Source organism: Labeo rohita, chromosome 12 (assembly GCF_022985175.1).
Source record: "Labeo rohita strain BAU-BD-2019 chromosome 12, IGBB_LRoh.1.0, whole genome shotgun sequence".
In the NCBI taxonomy this organism is placed as follows: domain Eukaryota; kingdom Metazoa; phylum Chordata; class Actinopteri; order Cypriniformes; family Cyprinidae; genus Labeo; species Labeo rohita.
The window spans coordinates 21,819,218-21,838,017 of NC_066880.1; the positions used below are offsets into that span (position 1 = coordinate 21,819,218).

The 18,800-nt window shown below is 35.6% G+C and overlaps 1 protein-coding gene and 1 long non-coding RNA gene across 3 annotated transcripts; one reads left to right on the forward strand and one right to left on the reverse strand.

Annotated features, from left to right (window-relative positions):
* Positions 1-804: 804 nt before the first annotated feature.
* On the reverse strand, positions 805-9,743 carry irf9 (interferon regulatory factor 9). 2 transcript variants are annotated; one of them, XM_051124632.1, is made up of 11 exons: positions 9,650-9,721; positions 8,894-9,061; positions 8,477-8,533; positions 7,732-7,854; positions 7,306-7,486; positions 5,261-5,403; positions 4,954-5,038; positions 4,807-4,857; positions 4,322-4,726; positions 1,790-1,902; positions 805-1,438 (listed from the first exon to the last, which is right to left on the reverse strand). In XM_051124632.1, the coding sequence occupies exons 3-11, from the start codon at positions 8,531-8,533 to the stop codon at positions 1,304-1,306; spliced, it is 1,293 nt and encodes a 430-aa protein (XP_050980589.1). In that variant the 5' UTR covers positions 8,894-9,061; positions 9,650-9,721; the 3' UTR covers positions 805-1,303. The 2 variants fall into 2 exon arrangements, with proteins under 2 accessions (XP_050980589.1, XP_050980588.1); XM_051124631.1 differs by lacking the exon at positions 8,894-9,061 and having other exon boundaries at positions 9,650-9,743.
* Positions 9,744-10,233: 490 nt separating this feature from the next.
* LOC127174274 (uncharacterized) lies at positions 10,234-11,970 on the forward strand. Its single transcript, XR_007828862.1, has 2 exons — positions 10,234-10,334; positions 11,717-11,970. It is a non-coding gene; the product is annotated as an uncharacterized LOC127174274 (long non-coding RNA).
* Positions 11,971-18,800: the final 6,830 nt, after the last annotated feature.

An 18,800-nucleotide genomic window follows, 5' to 3' on the forward strand; every position in this document is an offset into this window, starting at 1 on the left:
GAAGAGAAGGAAGAAGAAAACCAATTCAAACACACCTTTGGTATTTGGATCCCTAAAAAAGGTGTATTAACACCCCTGATATCTGCATGGTTAACTGTGTTTGCATGGGTGCTGGTGACTAAAATCTGTAATGTGTGGATAGAATCCAAGAAATTGATTCTATCCGGTTTCTGTCATTATGATTCTATCTGCTTTCTCTCATTGTTGGAGCTATTTTGTGCAGTTGAAGCGGTGCTAGCGTCGCGGTCTCAGCGGAGCATAATTACAAACTGAAAAACTTGCGAAATTCTGAGAACAAAAAGGTTCTGAGAATGTCCAATATCTGTATTTATTTTATTGTTTTACAGTTCTTTTGTTTTCTTTAGGAACCCTGTAAGCACTTTATTTTTTTTATTGATATTAAGCAGATGTAATTCTTAAGTTCAGATCAAAATGATCTGACATGGCTACAAATGTAAACTTAAATTGTAAAGCAGGGTCTAAAATATATATGGTTTATAAAAGCTTACATTTTATACATTTAATAACTAAAGAATCTTGCAAGCACTTTATTTTCCCCCTTTACTCGTACTGCACAAAAAGTGATTCAGTAACACTGAATGGTTTGCATATGGTGGTGTGTTCTTAATTACAGTTTTCTTAAAATTATGTCCTATTCATAAAATAAGAAATATCCCAATATATCGCCTTGTTTACAGAATCGCAACATATCGTATAGCTACTCATGTATCGTGGAATCGTATCGCCAGATTCTTGGAAATATACAGCCCTAATGATTAAGACAGCCAACAGTAGAGAACAAGACAAGTGACAACATCATTTACTGCCACTGATTAATTTATTTACAAATATTGATAAATTCAATGAAACATTAGCGTTGATGAAAACGTACAGGCTAATTTAACAACCCATTTGTAGTAATCCATGTACATTGTTATTAATGCATTTAATGAGTCAGAACATCTCTACTCAGACTCCACTAGGCCAGATGGTGTAGTGGTACAAATGACACAAAAAATATTCGGTGTGCTCCTACAAATCTTGCTGTGAAACATACAATGAAATATTGACTTTATATTGATAAAAAGACATGTTTTTTATTACTTATAAATATGTGGATTCTACTACTATATGGCTATATATTTTAAGTACTTAAGGCAACTATAATAATTACAATATTTATTTTCACCAACTACTTACAGTAAAGTGTTTCTACAAGTCTCATTTCATACTGTATATAGTTCTTCTTCATTCTGATCCTTAATGTCAACAATGTAGTAAGTGTTTTGTTATATAAGGTTTGTTACTGCTCCAATAATTCAAAGTTCAGTGTCACTTCCCCTGTAGGAGACTGGCTGGCCAAACTTTTGAGAATTGCAAAAGAGTCTCTGAGGTCCTTGACCTCTTCTATCTGTGACTCAACCCAGGGAATAGAGATCTAGAGAAAGAAAATAAAAATTAAAACAATAATGCACCCAAAAACAAATGTGAATGTTTTTTTCTCAAAAACTATATCTCAATATCTCAAAAACTATCATTCACACTTTTGTTGTAACACAAATGAAGATCCAAGTTTTAAACTGGCAAGTTTTGTGAATGAGATGATGTCTTCGTATGATTGACAAGACTGCTTATACTTTCAGCTGTTTTCTGTCCTTTTTTCAAAAATTACTTTCATTAATTAACCCTTTTGTAGCTGCTAAATTATCAAAAGTTTCATCCACTTATAGCACAGATGTAGTATATGATCTATACAAAAGACACTGCTGCATTGACATCAGCTCTTTACCTTAATGATGATGTGTTTATCATTGATGTTATCTCCATCATGCAGCTCTTCTCCAAAACACAGCGTGATCTCACTTTGAGGTTGTCTTCCTCCATTGTGGAACGAGTCCAACTCTGAGAGGAACAAAGAAACTTTAAAATAATTCTGTAATCATTTTAAAACTTGGTAATATCTAGTTTTAGATGTGAAGATCATTTAGTGAACTTTAAATTGTTTGTAGGTCTCTGTCACAGTGGCCTCTGGCATGCTCATTAGGGGACTAAAGAGCTAAAGAATATGGAATAACTTTCTAGAAGCAAATTAAGCAGTATATCCAAAATATACACAATGCAAACACATAATTTTAGCGAAATCAGCTCAACAGCACTTAAAGGGATAGTTCACCCAAAAATGAAAATCCTGTCATTAATTATTCACCCTCATGTCATTCCAAACCAGTAAGACCTTTGTTCATCTTCAAAATACAAATTAAGATATTTTTGATGAAATCTGAGAGCTTTGGATAGACAGTGATGGAACTATGCCCAGAAATTACTCTCATGAAAACATTGAAGACTGACACAGAAGAGAAGGAACTGTTGAATAAAGCTGTTATTTTTGGTTTCTTTGTGGACAAAAAGTGTTCTTGTAGCTTCAAAAAAATAATGTTGAACCACACATGTCACATGTACTTTTAACAATGTCTTCACTATCTTCATCAAAAAAAAAAATCTTAATTTGTGTTGAAAGATGAACAATGGTCTTACGGGTTTGGAACAACATGAGGGTGAGTAATTAAAAGGAGAAGTCCACTTCCAGAACAAAAACTGACAGATAATGTACGCACCCCCTTGTCATTCAAAGATGTTCATGTCTTTCTTTCTTCAGCCATAAAGAAATTGTTTTTTTTAAGGGGAAAAATTTCAGAATTTTTCTTCATATAATGGACTGGTATGATGCCCCAATTTTGAACTTCCAAAATGTAGTTGAAATGCGGTTGTAAACGATCCCAGCTGAGGAAGAAGGGTCTTATCTAGTGAAACGATCTGTTATTTTCATAAAAATAATACAATTTAAATACTTTTTAATGTCAAACACTCATCTTGACTCATTCTGCCTGAACTGTGTTTTTCTGGTTCATGACAGTTAGGGTATGTCGAAAAATTCCCATTTCTGTTTTAACTTTTTTGTTAAGGGTGTTTGATCTTCCGACTGGGTCGGTACTTTTACGGTGATGTAGGATGATTTTGAAAAGATTTTTGAAGTTGAGGGAGAAAATAACGTTTTTTGACATACCTTAACTGTCTTAAGGCAGAATACAGAGTTCAGGGAGAGCAAGACAAGAGGAGTGTTTGACAATAAAAAGTATTTATATTATATTTTTAAACTGAAAATAACCAATTGTTTCGCTAGATAAGACCCTTCTTCCTCAGCTGGGATCGTTTACAAGCGCATTTGGGATCGTTTGAAGATTCATTTAAACTGCACTTTGGAAGTTCAAAATCGGGGCACCATACCAGTCCATTATATGGAGAAAAATCCTGAAATGTTTTCCTCAAATAATCAAAATTTCTCATGGCTGAAGAAATAAAGACATGAACATGTTGAGTACACTATCTGTCAATTTTTGTTCTGGAAGTGGACTTCTCCTTTAATGACAGAACTTTCATTGTGAACCCAAACCCTGAGTTGACAGTATTGGATGTAGGACCTTTTTTACTTTAAGGGCCTTAATTACTTTTAGGACTAGTAGTCTACTAATAAAGATGGCAAGTTTCTGGGGAGCTACTGGGGAGCTACTGTAAAAAAGACCATGGGTATAACTAGAAAAACGATCAGTCATTTTCAAAACAAATTGACAATTTATATACTTTTAAAACTCAAACGCTCATCTTGCCTAAGTCTGCGTGAACTCAGTTTTTTTCCTGTTCAATACGGTCAATACAGTTAGGGTATGTCGAAAAACTCCCATCTCATTTTCTTCCACAACTTCAAAATCGTCCTACATTGCTGCAGAAGTACCGACCCAATGTTTACAAAGTGAACATGCAAAGAAGATCAAACGCCCTTTACAAAAAAAGGTAAAACAGCGATGTAGGACGTTTTCTCATTTTTCTTAACTGTATTGACCCAGATTACACAGACTACGCATGTGCATCGAGCGAGAGACAAGACAAGATGAGCCTTTGAGGTTAAAAAGTATCTAAATTGTCAATTTGTTTTGAAAATGACCGATCGTTTTGCCTGATAAGACCCTTCTTCCTCGGCTGGGATGCTTTAGAGCCATTTGAAGCTGCATTTAAACTGCATTTTGGAAGTTCAAACTTGGGGGCACCATTGAAGTCCACTATATGGAGATAATTCCTGAAATGTTTTCCTCAAGAAACATAATTTCTAGTCGACTGAAGAAAGCAAGATTTGTACTTTTTTGTTTTGGAAGTGAACTTTAAATGAACATGTAAGCCAAAAAAGTATAAGGAGCACAGAAATTTGAATGAGCATTCAGCTAAGGTTTAATTTACAGTGCACAATATAAGTTTGTGAAACACTTACCCTGTTTGAATATATCCTTGCTGAACAGTTGGGTGGGCTCGCCTCCTCTCTCCATTTTACAGGGCCCTGTGGTGGTGTTATGTGGTCCCTTCCAGAACACCCGTCCCTGACACAAGCGCATGGCATAGATGCCTCCTCCTGACAAGGTCAGCACTATTCCCCCCTTCATGAAGGGCAGCAATTTGTTGAGAGCGAGCAAACGTGGGGTGAGGCTGGGGTCGGAGCTCATGTCTGATGGGGGGTCTGGGAGAGGGATTCGATGGAAGCTAGTGCCGTTTAGAGACGGTGGAGACGGAGGGACAGGTGAGGGAGGCAGGTAAGCGATCCGAACATCATTACCCATTACTTCTCGCCGCAGAACCTCCTGACCAATGTAGTACACGGTTATGTGGAATGTGTGCAGCACTGAAAGAACAAAAGAGTTGTAAAAAACTGGCAATAGTTTGGTTAAAAATTGAGAGGAATAAAATGTTATTTTTAATCACCTCTCTTCTCTACAGCTTCAATGGTGAAGTTCACCTGGATATCTTCAGTGCCTCAAGAAAGAAAAGAATGATCGTTCACCAACTTTGCATTTTAAACATTAAGTTGAATACAAGGGTAAAATTCATGGAGTAAAATTAGATCATTACTGTTGTCAGTCTTTAAGGGGCTGGTCTCCACCTCTGCTTGGAGTGTTATCTCTCTTCCTGTGTGTGGGATGATCTCCTGCGCACTCTGTGTAAATAAAAAAAAAGTGGCCAGTTAATTGTAGACTCATACCTTGCATTGCAAAACCAAGCTGTGGAATGCAAAATGCCTCTCAGTGCATGTTCGTGACCCATTAATGTGGTTTTGTAACAGTTTTTCATTCTTTGCATGCATGCAAGTGGCAATTTATTTTAAGTTTGAACAGCATAGCTCCTCTATGATTAGTTATGATGTGCTGGATGTTTTTACCATGTTGATGGCCTGGGGCACAATAAGCTCCTCTTTGATCTTTTTGCATGCAATCTGCTGCTCATCTTGCTCGGATTCACTGCGTTTCCTCCTGCTGCTCCTCGCTGGCTTCTGTCCGTTCTCTTTTTTAACCTTCTCCACTCCTATGATAAGAGGAAATTGAACTAAATAATTACAAAAAGTAATTCCTTTACATATTCACTGCAGCTGTCAAAGACATTTTTTGTTGGTAATGAAAGTTGTAGAGATGTGCAAAATTGCAAATTTTCATAATCACACAGTTTGTTTAATTAATGTTTTAGAATACTATTTCTGCATTCAAAAAAGAACAAACAACAGATTCCATATTATTAAAATTAGCTAGCCAACCTAATTTTTGATGACTAGTCAATTAGTCAGGCATTTTAGCTTAGATATAAATTCCCTTTAATATAATACATTTATGTAAGCTCTACAAGTAGCCCTTCTTTAAGCTAGGAGTTTCTGGCTTAAAAAAAAAACAGCCTAAAAAATTACTTGGTGTTTTTCTTTGTTCAAGGTTACATTACACACTTGTTATTCTGCATCTGTGTTAAGGAGTAAACAATTACTTTTATCGTTTTATCTTTGTGCACCCTCTGAAGAGGAAATCACATGATGAGGGGTTTTTGTCTATGCAAAGTAGAAACTGTGTAAACTGAATCTGATTTTGGACTTGACTCTGCTCTATAAGCGACATTACTGACAGGTTTTTTATGCCTCAGTGCAAATATTCTCATTCACCATAGTGGCCTGTGACATTGTGAAATTCACAGACAAAACAGAACACACAACCTGCATTTGGTGTTTGGTCTGTGTTCATTTCATATCTTCGTTTGAAGGCACAAACACTTGCCTGGCACTGGCATTTCTTCATGTTCTCCATTCGGTACTATAGAGAGCTAGCACTTTAAAGGAGAAGTTCACTTCCAGAACAAAAATGTACAGATAATTAACTCACCCCCTTGTCATCCAAGATGTTCATGTCTTTCTTTCTTCAGTCGATAAGAAATTATGTTTCTTGAGGAAAACATTGCAGGAATTATCTCCATATAGTGGACTTCAATGGTGCCCCCAAGTTTGAACTTCCAAAATGCAGTTTAAATGCAGCTTTAGATGGCTCTAAACGATCCCAGCCGAGAAAGAAGGGTCTCATCTAGCAAAAAGATCTGTCATTTTCGAAACAAATCAACAATTTCTATACTTTTTAACCTCAAACGTGCGTCTTGTCTAAGTCTGTGTTTTTTCCGGGTCAATACAGTTAGGGCATGTCGAAAAACTCACATCTCGTTTTCTTCCCCAACTTCAAAAGGATGATTTTGAAGTTGAAGAAGAAAACGAGATGGGAGTTTTTCGACATACCCTAACTGTATTGACACGGATTACACAGACTACACAATATGTATCGCAGAGACAAGACAAGCGTTTGAGGTTAAAAAGTACATAAAAATGTCAATTTGTTTAGAAAATGACAGATTGTTTCGCTAGATAAGACCCTTTTTCCTCGGCTGGGATCTTTTAGAGCCATTTGAAGCTGCATTTAAACTGCATTTTGGAAGTTAAAACTTGGGGGCACCTTTGAAGTCCGCTATATGGAGATAATTCCTGAAATGTTTTCCTCAAAAAACATAACTTCTTTACGACTGACGAAAGAAAGACATGAACATCTTGGACCACAAAGGGGTGAGTAAATTATCTGTACATTTTTGTTGTGGAAGTGAACTTCTCCTTTAAAGTGCTAGCTGTCTATAGTCCTGAATGGAGAACATGAAGAAATGCCAGTGGTTAGACAAGTGTCTGTCAAGTATCTAAATTTTTGTTCTGGAAGTGAACTTCCCCTTTAATAGTAAGTGCAGCAAAAAATGTCATTGGTTAAACTTCACCACTTTAGACCAGTCCAGTCAAGAATATCTGTTATGGATTTCTTTTGTGTCATTTCGTTAATTGGCAAGAGGTTTGAAGACCTGAAAGTTGAAAGAGTTGACAACCCTGCAAATATCTGTATATTTTCCACATACATTAGTTACCTTGTTCTTCTAATGGTACGAGGCGGTACACCTTGTAGGGTTCTGAGATGTCCAGCTGTGACCTTTCAGTGACCTCACTAAACTCTGGACTTTTGTTGAGGGCACAGCGAAGGCGAGTTTTCCAGGATGCAGGGTCTGAACTTCCATTCTCCCCAAGCTTCCCTTTAAACTCTGCCCAAGCCTGGAAAAAATTCAAATGAAAATTTCAGTCGACACCTTTCAAATAGCTTGCATACTTAAAATAAATAAATTACAGATTAAGCTCCTTAGTAATTAATTCTGACCATAAATGTGTAAACTGTTTATCATCAGCATGTAATTATTACTTTGATTATGAATAGAAGTTTAAATCTTCACTAGGTAACACTCACACTTGGGAAGTTGTTCACTGCTTAAAAAAAGAAAAAACAAAGAAAACATTTGCACCTTGAAAATAGCTGCATCTTCCTCTGTTCGAAAATCCTGTTTTCCTGCATGTTTCCATGGGATTCGAAACATGGTTTTCTCAGGGTTGTCCCACACTAGGCCATTATAATTCCCACTGTTCACCTATATCCCAAAGCACAAACAATAGAGAAACAACCCAAAAGTCATCAACAACAAACAAAAACATATCATGAAACACTAGTAGTTGTTATATAATGAAAAAAAGGGCATGTCTCAAACATGAGAGGTTATGGATAAAAAATTATGGATGAATCCGATCATTACAAACAGTAATGCTACATGCTACCAACCTTATTCTAACTGTAATTTAACACGGTCAATAAATTTTTTTGTATTGGCTGTGGGGTGCAAAGTTCTGACCTGTTGACATTTAAAGTTTAAAAAAAAAAAAAAAAATTTTACCGAAACAATGTAAATGTTTGAAAAAATCATTAAAATCATTGTTTATCTTACAACCTTAAAACACAAGTGGTAAAAAGAGTCCATCACAAGTGCATCTACTACAACATTAATCCATAAAGGATGCATATAAACTAAGAGAGCATAATCTGCTTCCTTCAGTTTAAGAAAGTGTTTGTGCCTATGACTAAACTGCTGTCTAGGTAGGAATCTCACTAGATTAGGAGCCAGTGGATCTCATAGTGTCAATCCATCTGATCTTCTGTATTCATACTCCATAAATTCATATCCTTCGATATACTCAACACACTGCACGAACACGCACCTGTTCCACTATCCAGGAACGCAGGCGACGCGTGGAACGAATCCTTCCAGATGCCATCTGAAAAACACATTGATTGTCAGCCGCTGATTTGTGGTAAGAAGGTCAGGCATATCATGCATTGACAGATCAGGGAAGTGACTAATTGTCACAACAAATAAAAAGTACCTAAAAGTACCATGTTTTGATGTAGTTAAATGTAAATAACCAAATACTCTAATTTTGATACATTTTTGAATGGTTAGCCGAACTAATTAAATAACTGCTAATCAAACTGGATGAAAGTAGGTTACAATTTAATAGGCTATTTGACATTTTTTTAGCACCTATTCAGCAGTAGCGGAACATATCTTATCAGTCTAAACTTTTGATCTGGATGTTATCTGGTCATGGTTCCTTTAACCTTTTCTTATATCTTACCTTATGAAAGTCCACAATCTCTATTCTCTCTGGCTGAGCATGTATCAGGACACTTTCTTTCACTCTATTTCAGGTTCTGCATATCAACTCATTTTCTTTTTGTCAGTGCAGCAGTTTGAGAGACTTCTCTTCTTTATCATACAGTCAGTTGTTTTGTGCCCATTTTGTCTCCACAATGAAGAGTAAATGAAAGTAAAATAGTCAAATTTCCGAATAATGGATGTATTCTGAGCACAATTAATTCAGTTTTATGTGTGGTATAAAATATTCGTGGGCTCATTAGGGACAACAGGGTCAGAGTGACAAAAACAATATTTCTGAATTGTAATTACGGGAAAATGATTAAATATTATACTGAGTCTAAGATTCTTAAATATTCATTTAATGTGGTAAACACCCACGAAAGAAATCGCCGCCTGGTGCCCCCTTGGTAGTGCCCTAGGTAGGTTCTCTGTGTATAAAGTAAGGAGGATTTGTAAATAACTAACGTCACCCTTGTATATACCTTTTATTCTATAACCACCACAGTACTTTTTGTACATCTTACAATCCAAAGATCTGTTTAAAATATCTCGTGAGAATGAAAATCAAATAATAATAAATACATTTAATAATTTCAACAGTTTCTTCCAGAATCATCCACTCCAAATCAATGTAGCACAATACCTGTGTATTTAAATTAATTCGCGGATAAAACAGCTGTTTTGTTTAATCTTCGTTCAAATCCTTATGTAGTTTGTTCGTAGTTTCGATTACCTTAGTTTCGGTCCTGTACACCGTCAGCCGTGCTGGAAGATCACAGTCCGTTCAGCCCATAGCACTGTAAATTCCTGAAAGCAAAGCAGTGGAGAGACCGAAGCTGTTTAATATATTAATGCAACTTACATCTACAGGGGGCGCTCGGTGGCTCAATTAGACCATAACATCATGATTATCTTCGGAAAATACAGAATATTTTTGAATTAATAAATTATCCATGAAATACGTTATATAGGCTTAAGGCTAAGGTATCCTATACAAACATTGCAAAAGTTTACTTTAAAATATTTTTCCTTAGTCCTCCTTCTTAGCCTACTTTAAACGATTGTGATTGGACCGACTTCAACAGCGATGAGAAAACTCTTAAGTACCACGTGACGTTCACTGTAGCCCACGCCACTCCTTCAGCTACGCCACTTCAAGGTAATAATGTATATTATTTAATGTAATATGAGTAGGTGTAATGTGGCATCTTTATTGAGCCATCATAGCGTAGCAAATACAAGTAACGATAAACGGGACGATAAACCCCTCCCACTTTGGTATGTTCATCTACCCACCCTATTTCCCTTCTGCCAGTTTCATACATTTCAACACAAGACCTGCAGCTTCCCAGAAATCACGTGATATTAAGGAGCTCTCATTTTAGTGTTCAGCAAGCAAAAAAACTGATGCACTCTAGGTATGTGTTTCATATATTGTTAATTCGATGCATTTAAACTCGTTAAACTATGTGGCAATAATGATGAATAATATATATATGGGTGAAGTGTGTGTGTGTGTGTATATATATATATATATATATATATATATATATATATATGGGTGAAGTCAGCTAAAATGGGTTATCAGGTAAAATGGGCCAAATAAGCTCGTAGCGTCTTATCTCTTTACGTTTTTACAGAAAATCACAATAACTGATCTTGCATTGTTGCTTCAACACTTGTTAACATGTAACAATAATAATTGGTCTGATTTTTTTTTTTAAGGCAGGCAGGGCAGAATGTTAAATGAAGCTTGTCAGAGAAATTACATAGTAAATTTCATTCATCACTAATAAGCGTACTACAGCAATTATAAGTAAGCTTATCAACAAAGCTCTTTCAAATAATTTAATTTAATAAAGAAACTTTGATTTCTGTGAAAAAATATATATATATAATTTTATGTAGAAATGACTGATTAAGCTAAAATGGCGAATTTGAGGGTGAAAATAGGTTTATAGGCCTAGATATGTATCCATACAAAATGTTAATAGTCTTTTAAAAAATTTCATTGGAGACAGTATGGCAGGAGGACACGCAAAGAAACGAAACAGAGAGACAAGAAGAGAGAAGATAAAGGGAAAGGGAAAGGGAAAGAAAGGTAGATATCAGTAAAATGGGCTGCACACACACATTACACAGAAAATGAGGGTGAAACTAGGTTTAAAATAGACCTAGATACGTACCCATACAAAACAGTCTAAACAGTCCTAACAGTCTTTAAAATAAAATAAAATAAAACACAAGCATACATCTATACATGCAAACAAAAGACACCAATACACAGAAAAATCTGATCAGTTCATTTTTAATTGCATTGTTTAATGAAATATTCGTTCAACTTTATATTTAATGAAATACATTTATGGTGTTGTTGCTATGGCACACTAAAGATAATAATGTAAATTTACTGTCAGAAATAAAATGATTGAAGATGAAATTACCTGTGTTTGTTCTCTTTTTATATTGGCCCATTTTAACTGAACAGTTGGCTCATTTTATCTCAATGTTGTGCTGTGGCTCAAGAAGATACCTGCTGATACTCTAACTTTCATAATTTTAAAATAATTATACTTTTGTCCATTTAAAACATCTTTATCTTTAAGAGACTTATAGAAATATTATTAGATCTCATGTATAGCTTATTTGATGGTACATGGCCCATTTTAGCAGACTTCACCCTATAAATTATTTATAAGTAACATATATTTTTTTAATGTGCCGTTTTAAACTTTAATCAATAACATTAACTGTCCCTCCCCTTACAATATAATTTCTTCTTTCATGTTTGGTACATTAGCAAGAAGGTGGAATAATCCAGGGACCCATCCAGCACCCTGTCACTCACATGTGATCACAGCAGTATAGCAAATGGCAAAGAACCAGTCAATTGACAATTGACAATGAAGTTCCGCCCTACTTTTTTTTCTCACTCAGTAAGCTGTTTCCCTTGGAGATGCATCACAAAAGGAAAGAAAAAACAATTTCCGTTTCATGTAAACTTTATTCTTGCATAAACATAGATATATTAAAATAAATACAATATTAATTCAAGTATCTCTAACTCTTCTTTGTTTGGTGTTGTTTCTCTTTTTACCGTGTGTTCACAGTCTTTGACCCTCAAATCATTTGATTTAAAGTCGTGAAAACACTATTGTGTAGTTTTTCTTTTAATATTTTTGCATATAGGAATGCAAAAAACATATTTGTGGTACTTTCAGATTTTACCCAACTCTATCAACTTCCGCTATGAGAAACCCGGAAATGTGAGAAAGGTCCATTGTTGGTTGACATCACACTTTTGGAACCACATATGTGACTCTGGACCACAAAACCAGTCATAAGGGCCAATTTTGTTGAAATTGAGATTTATACATTACCTGAAAGCTGAACAAATACGCTTTCCATTGAGGTATGGTTTGTTAGGATATGACAATATCTGGAATCTGAGGGTGGAAAAAAATCTAAATATTGAGAAAATCGCCTTTAAAGTTGTCCAAATGAAGTTCTTAGCCATGCTTTACTAATTACAAAATTAAATTTTGATATATTTATGGTAGGGATTTTACAAAATATCTTCATAGAACATGATCTTTACTTAATATCCTAATGATTTTTGGCATAAAAGAAAAATCTATATTTTTGACCCACACAATGTATTTTTGACTATTGCTATTATTGAATATACCCGTGCTACTTAAGAAGTAGCTTAAGAAGTCCAGGGTCACATATACTGTATGAGTCTCCTCTCATCTGTACCCTTGTCTGACAGAAGACTTGACTGGCTGAGATGGAGCCAGCAAAGTTGGTGGAGAAAGAGGTGAAGATGGCGAAGACACTGTAGCTGCGTCTCATTTCGAAGGGTGTGTCCTAGGCAGGAGGATGCGCAATCTACTGTCACGCCACAGTTATGTTGTACTGTGGTATATGTGGCTGCCTGAAGTGTATGAGTAGACTTGCTCCCTTGGTCAAAATCATAGTGGTCAGGTGTCTGTCCATACCTCACTCATATACTTGACAATGTGGAACGCACTTCAAAATGGTGGCGGGGATTACCCTGAGGGGAAGTGCTTAGGGAACATTGCGGGTGTGTGTCTAAAAGCACACTAGCACAGTCCAATGTAGCCAGTATTAACTGTTGTTCTTTGTGAGGCATAATTACTGTAGTTTCATTCTTACTTTGGGATATAATGGTTGCTTTTCTGAAATGAGACAGGCTTGATGATGCAAGAAATGAGGCACAGCTCATTACAGTTCTCGCCCACACTCTCAAACAACAGGGTGAGTCGCTCTAGCAAGTCAACCACGGCTCTCAGCTGCTTGCTCCTTCTCTCCTTCATCACTGTTCTTTCCATTTCCTAAAACCTCCTCTCATTTCCTAAAACTCCAGAATCACACTTTGAACCAGTTTTTCAAGACCATGCTGTTTTACTCTGACATAGACAAAAAGGAAAAAGACCCAGTTTTAAAACATAATAATCTAAGGTAACAGAAGAACACAGCAAAAAATAATTAAAATTGCCTTCTTGGCAATTTTACTTTTGTGTTTTTGTGCATTGATAACAAAAAATTAGTGTGATGCACTATGTTTGTGTTGATGTTAACTATGCTTATTTTTGTGCTTGAGGTGTATGTGGACTATGTTAAACATTTACGTTTAGATTATTTGCATGCCTCAAATTCAAATGAGAGATTATCATGTGCAGCTCAAGACATTTATTTATTTATAAGCAGTAGTATTTGTGCTCATTTTTATATCATATACATTTAACAGTTTTGACATAATCTACACTGTTAAAGGGGTCATCGGATGCCCATTTTGCACAAGTTGATATGATTCTTTAGGGTCTTAATGAAAAGTCTATAACATACTTTGGTTAAAACTTCTCAATGGTAGTGTAAAATACACACTTTTTGCCTTGTCAAAATCAGCTCTGCACTCAGCAACCCGTTTTGTTGCATGGCTCTTTAAATGATAATGAGCTCTGCTTTCCCTGCTCCGCTCTTCTGTGGGGTGACAAGCCTTTCTGTTTACTTACTAGCGCATTATTAAGAAAGGCGATTTGTAACGATTCATAAATACTCTTTATACTTTATAACCTTTATATTACATCCAACAATTGACACCTCCATTGCCTAGGAGACATTTCTCACACTGTTCACAGCTCGGTCGGAAGGTAAGACAGTCATGTCAATCAATTATAGTGGGAGGGGCCTGTTTCTACTTATTTCCTTGTTATTCTGAAAAAAATACAATATATTGCAATATGTTAATTAAAAGGGCCAGTTGTCGATGTGATGTTTTTAAGCCACATGACATTTGAATGTTCCTCCAAACACTTTTTTTCCACTGTCACCCCAACATGGAGGACACCTGTTGAAGTGCTCCAGAAATTGCTCTGTACACCTAATTTCTGAATGTCTCTTCTCAAGGGAGATTTTTTTTTGCATCATTTTTGGTTAGTAAATGACATATTTTTATTCAGAAATCAATATTTTTTAGTTTTTCTGTAAAATTAGAAAATATCAATGTTGCCATATGGCAACACTGTACCACTACAGAAAAATAGGTATGTTGCCATATTTTTTTTTTGTATAATTGAAGCTATTTCATGTAATAAAAACTTAATGCGTACCATAGAGGGTTAACCCCCTAGGTAAATACCTGTAAAAAATAAATGTGGAAAATTCTTTCAACACAGTTTAATACAGTACATTGTCCCCCCTTTATATATTTATTTATTACTATTATTATTATTATTTTTTACAGATTTGTGACACCGTAAAGCTTTTGTTTGTTGAATTTACCTACCAAGTTGTGTATGAGTAATTGTGTGAATATGATGTTGCATGTATTGGTCACATATGCGACCCTGGATCTCAAAACCAGTCATAAGTAGCACAGGTATATTTGTAGCAATAGCCAACAGCACACTGCATGAGTCAAAAATTATCTTTTTCTTAATGTCAAAAATCATTAGGATTTTAAGTAAAGATCATATTCCATGAAGATATTTTATATATTTACTACCATAAACATACCAAACTTATTTTTTTGATTAGTAATATGCATTGCTAAGAACTTCATTTGGACAACTTCGAAGGCCATTTTCGCAATATTTAGTTTTTTTAGCATCCTCAGATTCCAGATTTTCAAATAGTTGTATCTTGGCCAAATATTGTCCTATCCTAGCAAACCATACATTAATAGAAAGCTTATTTATTCGGATTCCATATTATGCATGAATCTCAATCTCAAAAAATTTACCCTTATGACTGGTTTTGTGGTTTGGGGTCACATATAGTATACATATGTGTAGACATATGCAGAACGTACTGGTGTGTGCAGCATGGGGCCCAAGGTCCAGTTCAGAACCAGAATTTGGGCACAGTTATAGGTTGTGTTTCAAGCTGTGTTTCAGACATTATTTCCAAGTAGGACATTGGAAAAATCTTAAAGTTTTCTGGAACAGCATAAATACACAGGGAAGATAATCAACTAAGCAGAAAAACTGGTGAATGCTAATCAGCCCTGCGTTCAGCCCCGACTAAATGACGCGAAACATTTTTTAAATGGAAACGGTGACTGAACACCCTGTTCTGATGATGCAAGATTTGCAAATATGGCAGCTGAGAAGGCCATTCTTCGTGTTCTTTTTGAAGAATTTTCAGAGCCTGATGAAATCGGTGTTTAATACTGCAAAATACGCTCGATGTTGTAGTCACTGCCCTTGCTGTCCAGAAAAAAGAGAACATCCCAATCGAGTGAAGGGATTTGTGGAAACTATGGTTCGTAATTATTGTGATCCAACATTTGTCTCGCATTTCAAGATGAAAAGACAAACATTTCAGGTAAAGGATAATCCACTTCTTATCTCTGAGACTGTGTTATGATCTGTATGACTTTATTATTTTTATTGTGAGTAATAATTAGACTTCTCATTATATTTATCATTATTTAATCAGAGGAGTATAGAAAAGTTTATCAAAGTGTCACTCCACAATACAATAGCAAAATATATAAATATGTATAAGTATTTTTGTTACATTAATCAGTGTCTCTTTAATACCGCATGGTTTATATACATGTTGCTGCTGATTGGGCTGACCTTTTTGACACCACCAAACAAGAGAAAATGTATCTCAAACCCTGTTGCATATCATTTCCAGGAAACACGTCATTCAACATGTAAACCGTAGCAAAACGTTGGGCACCGGTGTGAGCTTGAACGTGCCCCGGCTGACTCATGGGCAACCAAGGTAACAAATTGATAACTCTTTTTTTTAAATGATCTGTTGTGAGATTAGTCCTAAGAGTTTTAAAAAATTAACCACTTTATTGTAAAAATTTTACCAACACAATTAAAAATAAACTACGTAGCAAAACTGACAACATACTTAATCATAAACTCAGGATAATACAGTTAGGGAAACAGGTGATTGTGTGCTCTGGAAAATGCATCCTAACACTGGGAAAGTGGAAAGACAGAAAGGAAGAGGAAATGAGATGAAATGGAAAATATGTAGAAATGGAAAAAATGATGAAATATGTAGCAATTTAGATCGTGTTCTTGTGGAAAGAATGACCATGAGGGAAGCTCTCCATTCTAGTTTAGATGGATGTAAGTGGTGTGCACATTCAGAAAACAGTAGCTACTGTAAAATAAATGAAATCTGTCATAGGCACTGTACTGTATTCTATTTTTTATACTACAGTACTTGATGAGTAGGGTTGGGTATCGAGAACCGTTTCCATTGTAGAACCGGTTCCAAATTTCCAAGAACCGGGTAATTGATAAAACGTGCATTTAGGTTCCACCTAACGATTCCTGCATTCACTTTTTAATGCGATTTTACAGTTTAAAATCAAATGATTTAAGTGCAGGAGTGGAAAGAAGTTGCACACTGCTTGCGTGCAGTACACACATCTGAAGCGCTAGCACAGTGAACAGCGGCCTGTGTCCATTCTTGAACTGTCCAGTGCATTTCTACTGCAGCATTGCCAGGTTTTTATAACAAAACCCGCCCAAATGCTACTCAAAACTAGCCCAAAACTAGCCCAATTGCATTTCGAGGGGTTAAAAAACACATTAAGGGGAATAAAATACACCTTTTTGTCGTGGTTCCCCTGGTAAATTCGCATTTCAGGGGCAAAATATGACACTATTGCGGCAACAGTGTACAAGCAGCCCAGTTCCACGGGAAAACTGCAGACTTGGCATCACTTCCAGGCTGAATCTGACTACTCTTTTACATTTACCGCCCAGTACGCACAAAATACGTCAGTATATCATCATAAACCCAGCCGTTTTTTGTTGAAAGTGAAAGTAAACAAATGAGAAAGTAAACGCATGTGTAAGTAAACAGATGAGTACGAAACGGCACATGTAACAGTATTTTTAGATCTGCATGCGTTTGGTGTTAAAGAGACAGCAGCCTAATAAATGTGCTGCGTGCCATTAATATTAATACAGGAACAAAAAAAATCATTCACTGATTTTTACTGGCTATCTTTTGTAAAGTTAATGAGTTAGCTAATCTATATTTTATTTCATGAAAAGAAAACAATGCAGTGTTTTTAAGCTTTTGATTTACATTTCTATACCTGTAATTTGTTAAATTGTATTTATTAAAGCTATTGCTAATTTATTTGCTTGTTCCTATTTTATTACTGGCTGTTTAATTGCCTTTAACAATTTAATGTTTGAAATTTATATTAGTCGTTTATTAGTTGTTTTTGCTGTGGTATTTTGTTTTTTGTTAAAACCATAGGCAAAAGTTCCTCTTAGGCCTAAGTGTTCTGTAGGCTGCTGATTTTTGTTCATGTTATTCAGCTGCAACAGAAAGCTTTGTAAAAATACAGAATAAAAATGTTTGACTTAATTTTTTATTTACTTTTTAATGTGATTGGAATCAAACTAGGAATTGGTAAGAATCTAAATCAGAATCAATCAAATTCAAACGATACCCAACCCTATTGATGAGAGAACTTTCACTGTAGATACTACATTTGTAGACAAATTAATTTGTAGCCAAATATTTCTTATATGTACTGCATTTCTGAAGCACAATTAGGCTTCTTTTGCAAAGGCTTCATGAACGACCCAGCCAACATTTGTATGTGGGGCCCATATGGGTATGAACTGGGCTGAAAAATGGGCCCCATATAGGATTGTCCGCGGGTTCCATAATGGCCCCATGTTAACTGCCCACATGGATTTCATATAGGATTGCACTTGTCACAAAGTGGGACCCAACTGGGCAACATGCACAAGACCCATCTTGGTCCCAGCTTTAACCAAGCTAACACTTGATTGTGGGGCCCATGTGGGTTTGACATGGGCTGAAAAATGGGCTCTATATGGGATTGTCCGTGGGTTCCATAAAGGCCCCATGCCAGTTGCCCACATGGATTCCATATGGGGTTACACTTGCCACTTGGTGGGACCCAACTGGGAAACATGTGCAAGACCCATCTCGGTCACAGCTTGACATTCATTTTAATTTTGTTATGCCATTTCTTGGGTTCAAAAGTAGGATTCATATTACTGGGCTAATGTGTAAAGTGATTTGTTTTTTAAATGCAACACCTTTGCTTCACCAATGAAGTAAAAACGTGTAAATCTATTTGTGTGTAAACTACTGTGTCTTCCATTAACAGAATTCATATCACCATGTTTATAACTTGTTTCACTTGAAAGATAAGAAAAGCTTGATTGCCTTACAACAAAAATACCTCTTTTGCAAATCCTTTTAAATCCAATTAAATTATTTTTTACAGATTAACAAATATATGTTTTTTAACAATTAAGTTATGAACATAACATTTCTATATGTTATATATAAAACTCCAGGAGGCAAATTAAGGAGCAGAATTAAAAACA